Raw genomic sequence first — 7037 nt, forward strand, 5'->3', positions numbered from 1 at the left:
GATCAAACTGTGTCAATTATTTTTAAACAGCGGAGCAGTAAAATTCTAATAAGAAACCTGAAGAAGGAGGATGCCCCAGTTTCTCATGATGAGAAACGAATTCGTTTCTCATGGTGGCATTTTTGTGAATAAATCAACAACTTTTTCAACTTTATTCAACTGTGGAGCCCACAATATTGAAAAAGTTGTTGATTTATTCACGAAAATGCCCCCATGAGAAACAAATTTCGTTTCTCACTGAGAGAAACAGGGAATTTCCCCTGAAGAAGCTTCTATGTGAGGGACCTAAAGTGAAACAGGGGGGAAAGATTACTTATATAAATAGGATATATGAGCAAACTCAAAAAATGCGCACAGCTTGAATTATACAAGCTAAGTATATATATTGTTGATCATCTTTCATACCACCTCCTTTAAAAAAAATTATAACAACAAAAGGAAGTGTTTAGTTATTGCTTGATCATCATATAATATCAACATGTCAGCAAGTGCAACAACAATGTTGCTGAAATACCCAACAACTGTATGTGGTATACCAAATTCATCATCAAACAATGATACTTCAAATAACATCGTCCCAATTCCACAAACTAGTACTAATAATCCGGTACTTAAGTTTCGTACCCCTAATAAAACCATTAACGCCGTCGCTGCCCCGGCTTTTCCTTCTTTAAGTACCACCACTACTCCGCCGTCGATTCAATCACTTGTCCAGGAATTCGATCCGAGGATTCCGGCCGAGGATGCTCTCACGCCTCCTAGCTCTTGGTATACTGAACCTGCCTTCTATGCTCATGAACTTGACCGTATCTTTTACAAAGGATGGCAAGTCGCAGGTATATATATATTTTTTTCTTTAATCTTTTTTATTTTGTTGAAATAAGCCCTTTAATCTTATTTAATTTAACTTTAATACGGAGTACTATGTTTTTTTTTTTTTAATTTTATTTTGTTAAAAAAAAGATTTATTTTGGTTAATTTATTATGGAACAAAATTTGGACAGTGGAAATAATTTATTACTTGAGAACATAAACTTCATCATTTGACAATTTTGGACCCTTTACATCGGACATGCATATGAGATATTGACGAAGTACTAATTTGTATCATCATTTTTTTTTTGCTACACTTACTTGAATTATCATCAAATAGTAATAATAAAAATTTCATAAAAAAAAAAAAAAAAATTAAAATACTAAATTATTTCTAATTCTAAAGATTCAGGCTATTTTAAAAAATGAAAAATGAAGCATTGAAATTTGGACCACCGAATAAAAAGGTCATTAAGAAATAACTTTGTACAGAAATCAATAAAAAATTTCACATAATTTATAACGAATTTTAGAATATTTAAGAATGCAAAAAATAAAAAGGAAGTAAATTAAAGATAATAGTAATGTTTAGCTAGAAGTTTAAATGAAGAAACTTGGGTGGTGTTTAGTTACGGTTTGACTACATGTCAACCTAGTTTAGTAGTTGCCGCGAAAGAGTCAACGGTGGTCAGGTGGTGGTTGCATGGTGGCGGAGGAACAAGCCGTAGTAATGGCCTAATCTAGTCACAGCAGGCTAGGTGGTCAGGTGGTGGTTGCATGGTGAAGAAATCAGGAGATACAGAACAGAGGTGGCTGAACCAGGGGTTCCATTTCACAAGTCCTTGAATAAATTTTGATTTTTAATTTTTTTAATTAATTTATTTATTTTTTGGTTTAATAAGATCTACAAAAGGCAATGATATAGACGACACTTTGAATATACTTTTTTACCATTAATCAGCAAAACTAGGTGATACTAACTGACTAGCTACATGCATGTTTCTTTTGTGAGGTTTTTCCTAGTGAAGAAAGATCTACTAAATACACTGATGTAGGTGAGATTAGTTCCATGAGACCATGAATATTCTTCGTAAAGCTTGTACTATTCAAGATAGCTATCCGTTAATATCTATCTATACTTAGACTTATAAAATTGTACCAAAAGCTCGAATAGGATATTCGTTGCGTGGTATGGAGTATAACTTATAAATAAAATAATTCATTTTGCTTATCACACGGCACTACTAAAAAGAATAAAGGCAATGGATATAGACGACATCTAATTACATATACGTACCATCTTCCAAACAATTAACCTAGAGGAATGTATCCATCGTACTATCCATTTACTCTATTTCAACTTTTATGATGGTTAAAAAATTATGTAGTCCATCGTACTATCCATTTACTCTATTTCAACTTTTATGATGGTTAAAAAATTATGTAGCTACATAGAATTTTGTTAGATTCACCTCGAATCGTTGATTTTTACTTCTATAAACTCAATTATATAATTTTAAGTTATTTGTAATAAAGGAATTGGTGATTAGAGTAATGCATTAACAAGAGGAAATTGAAAATTGATGCAACTAAAAAAAATATATGTATGAAAAAAAAAAAAAAGGAAAAGTTACAGATAATGTTAAGTAGAGTAATCCATAGCAATAACTAATTACATAAAAGTGGGTGTGATTTAATAATTCGCAAAAACATACTTGTATGAACTTCTAAAAGCAATTGAAAAACATTAAAAAAAAAAAAAAAAAAATTGTCAATCCATGATAATATTAAAAATAAATCATGCCAATTGCCAACTAATAAAAAAACAGGGGTCATGATTCATGATAGCCATGTATACGGTTTTTTTAATTTTACTTTCATCACACCTCACATATCCAATGAATCATGGACAATTTTGTATTTGGTTTAGAAGTTGGACTATGTTTTTTTTATTTTTTTTATTTTTTTTTTGAAAGAAAAGAAGTTGGGCTATGTAGGTCTACGGCATCTAGCCATGATATAAACGTTGGACCATAAAAATGTTAAAAAGTTAGATCTTAGATGATGATACCATCTAAATATAACTATGTAATGTGAATATCAACTAACTTGGATAGTTAAAATTCTGTGAGCTGGTATTCATGACCCGAGATCAAATCACGTCTACATCACTCCCCTTTGTAACTTCTTTTTACACCTAACCAAAATAAATAATGAAACTAAAGATGTTTACAAATTTGGTATGTCGATAATTAAAGAAGTTTTTCATTGTTATATTGATGATTAAAGGACTTTTCTCCTGTGTTACTTGTGCTTTCGCATTTTTGTAGCATATGGGATCTATAATCATGCGCGTGTAAGAATATGTTGTCCTACGAGTTTTTTTAGATGATACATGCTTGAACATTTAAGAACTATAGTAGATGAAAAACCATTTCAAAAGGACTAGTTTTCTTTAAAAAGAATTTGGATGTTCTTATTGAAAGGGACACTACTGTGCTAAAAATTTGGTTTTCAACTCGCAGGGTACAGTGATCAAATTAAGGAGCCTAACCAATATTTCACCGGAACGTAAGCTATTTCATCTTGAAATTTAGGTTTAATCCAAAGCAAAATTTATTTAATGGTAATGATGCTAATATGAATTTGAAACAGGTTAGGAAATGTTGAATATTTGGTGTGTCGAGATGGTGAAGGAAAAGTTCATGCATTTCACAATGTTTGCACTCATCGTGCTTCGATTCTTGCTTGTGGAAGTGGCAAAAAATCGTGTTTCGTATGCCCTTACCATGTAAGTTTCTACTTCTATTTCGCGTCATTTGGCAATACATACTTAGAATGAAAAAATAAAAATTGTAATTTCTTCGATATTACTATACTTTTGTTAAATACATATTCTAAATTTTCAATTCATTTCCATTTTTTGTAGGGTTGGGTATTTGGCATGAATGGATCACTTACGAAAGCTTCCAAAGCAACCGAAGAACAGTCCCTTGATCCCGATGTATGTGGTCTTAATCACTTAATTAGTATCCAATCTAATCTAAACAAATACTGTCTCCGTTTCCAATTATTTGCAACGATCTGACATAAAGTGTGAGTAAAAAATGTTTAATCATTACAAATAATTTGAAACCAAGGTAGCATAAGCATTTGCTTTCAATCCATTTTAATCTATAGTTTATATAACTATGGTGATTAATGTTTTAGGAACTTGGGCTTGTACCCCTGAAAGTTGCAGTATGGGGCCCATTTATACTCATCAGTTTGGACAGATCAAGCCTTGAAGTAGGCGATGTTGGATCTGAATGGCTTGGTAGTTGTGCTGAAGATGTTAAGGCCCATGCTTTTGACCCTAATTTGCAGTTCATCAATAGGAGTGAATTTCCAATGGAATCTAATTGGAAGGTATTATATTAGTACTCTACTCTGTTATTAACAATTTAATGTTAGCTTAGTAGAATTGTTATGTGTTTAATTGCGCGACTAACATTTGATTATATGATTTTTCTTGTTGTAATTGAATTCAGATTTTCAGTGACAACTACTTGGATAGCTCGTACCATGTTCCTTATGCACACAAGTACTATGCAACTGAACTCGACTTTGATACTTATCAAACCGATGTAAGCTCTAGCTCTTACATAGTTACATTTATTCTAATGATGATCCTTCTAAGATCGGATGTCATATATGTGTACAACAAAGCCGATGAACTAAGATTTCCAAGTTATTCCTTGTGTAATTTTTTTTAAATGCACCACTTCTATATAGAAATCTTCTATATTTTGAGAAAAAAAAAACAGAAAATAAGTTGTGAAAGGAAAAAAAAATTGGATCTATGCTCCGATACCATGTTAAAGGACCAACTCAACCAAAAGCTTAAATTGATGGTTAAGGCCCAGGAATATGTTTTATACTCTATCATTTTTATGTTACGGACTAAATATAGAATGTTTATATGATTATTTTTAGATGATTGGAAATGTCACGATTCAAAGAGTGGCGGGGAGTTCAAACAAGCCAGATGGTTTTGATAGACTTGGATCTCAAGCATTCTATGCTTTTGCATACCCTAACTTTGCTGTGGAAAGGTACATTGGTTATTAACTCTGCTTACCTTTTCATATTATGGTGGAGTCATTTAAGCAATTTATGATAATGACATTTTGGCTACTAATTTGAAAATTTTGGAACTTTTTGTGGTTATCTTTCAGGTATGGCCCTTGGATGACAACAATGCATATTCTTCCATTAGGACCAAGGAAATGCAAATTAGTGGTGGACTACTATATTGAAAAATCAATGCTGGTAAGTTTTCATTTGTGTAACTTTTAACATAGTGTTTAATGTTTATGGTAAAAAATAACTCACTAATGTCAAGCTAATCTCAAGTTGATTTGGATCGAGTCATGTTTGGGTATAAGACATAAATTGATTTTAATCTAATCAATCCGAGTTCATAATGAGTGTTTTGAATAGTCAATCAAGAATATAAATTCATAGAATTTTGGATCGATATATTTGGGAACAATTGAAAGTCGATTTTTCAAAGTATGTACTTGTAATTTTTTAATTTGTGTGTCACATAATTGATACCATGAATCATATTTTGCTTATTTAAATACTTGTCCTGCAGAATTACTTGAAATTTTTTTGTTGTAATTAATTTAAATTATAATTTTTTGTGTAGGACGACAAGGATTACATCGAGAAGGGCATAGCAATCAATGATAATGTACAGGTACGTTAAATATGAACATGTGACTTTGTTTATCATGGGCCAAGTAACTGTGCAAACTTGACAGTGTTACCTCAGAAATTTAAAGCTTAGGTGCAACCGTAAATATTCGTTAGTTACTATGCAAAATAAACGAGTTTTTGGTGCACTTAAAATTAGATACACGGATACACCTTCGTATGTAATAGACGCGTTAAAAAACCATAACAACACATAGACTTGTGAAATTCCTAATTTATACTGATATATATTGATTTGTAAACTCATATTAATGACATCTATGTAAACATTAACAAAATTGACATACCCTTGAATGGTACGTCATATTTTATACCGTTGTGAGATTTAATAATACCAACATGACATGTACTCTAATGCTATTATATACTTTCAAAATGTTATTGAACAAAAAAATTACAAGTAAAATCCAAAAATCTACCTTCAATGACCATTACCTCATGTGAAATGACTAAAATACCCTGGTATGGTTGCTACACGCGCCTAGAATGACTCGACACGTCATATAGAAATTTAATAAGGAAATATCTAACTGACAAATGTGGTGCAAAATTGCAGAAAGAAGATGTGGTGTTGTGTGAAAGTGTCCAAAAAGGGTTGGAGACACCAGCATATCGTAGTGGAAGATATGTGATGCCAATTGAGAAAGGAATCCATCATTTCCACTGTTGGTTGCACCAAGTATTGAAGTGATAGCAGCAGATCAGATGTTCGTTTCTTAATTTCCTTTTATTGGAATTGGATAATTATAATAATAATAAGTAAAAAAGTAAAATTATAATGTCATGTAGTTGAGATTGTTGCTAGAGTTGAGCGTATGCTCCTCATGCACTTAGTTATCAAGTGTGTATGTGTTTGGTCATGGACAAAATGTTTCTTGCTAGAATTTATCATATTATAAGGTGCTAATGTCCAATATAAATAAACACCATAGCACCCCTTTCCCTACTTAAGAAATTATATCCCATTTATTTTCAGGGGTCTATGAGAAAATCATCTATGAACATTAATTTTTGACTCGTGTATGGTATTTCATTTCCATCCCTTATGTAGGATGAAGTAAACAACGAGTGTATCAAGTTTTCATTGAATTTCTGTTTTACCGATTTTTGTTAAACAAAATCACGGGACAATTGGTGTTATTAAATATTAAGACAATACAAATGTTTCTACTATGTTTAATCTTTTAAATTATATATCGTTTTTCTTAATTAATTGAGGAGAAGTTGTCGAGAACGAATAATCATAATTATCTCTTACTCAAAACAATTTTACCTTTTGTTATATTAAGGATAGTTATAATTTTAGGAGATATCTTTCTATTGGTAGTGCCTATTTTATATTGCTACTAGGTTATACCCAGTGCCATACACGGATTATATTTAAATTAACATTGTATAAGTATATTTACATATGTAAATATTATAATAGATTATAAAATAACCTATTTGCCAAACAGATATTT

At 31.2% G+C, this 7037-nt stretch overlaps 1 protein-coding gene across 1 annotated transcript; it reads left to right on the forward strand.

Moving 5' to 3' along the window:
* Window positions 1-329: 329 nt before the first annotated feature.
* LOC145562443 (choline monooxygenase, chloroplastic-like) lies at window positions 330-6591 on the forward strand. Its single transcript, XM_081622727.1, has 10 exons — window positions 330-836; window positions 3339-3384; window positions 3469-3604; window positions 3743-3817; window positions 4024-4221; window positions 4344-4439; window positions 4789-4907; window positions 5031-5124; window positions 5507-5557; window positions 6131-6591. The coding sequence occupies exons 1-10, from the start codon at window positions 479-481 to the stop codon at window positions 6263-6265; spliced, it is 1308 nt and encodes a 435-aa protein (XP_081478853.1). The 5' UTR covers window positions 330-478; the 3' UTR covers window positions 6266-6591.
* The last annotated feature ends 446 nt before the right edge of the window (window positions 6592-7037 follow it).

This window comes from Chenopodium album, chromosome 10 (assembly GCF_948465745.1).
Source record: "Chenopodium album chromosome 10, dcCheAlbu1.1, whole genome shotgun sequence".
Classification (NCBI taxonomy): domain Eukaryota; kingdom Viridiplantae; phylum Streptophyta; class Magnoliopsida; order Caryophyllales; family Amaranthaceae; genus Chenopodium; species Chenopodium album.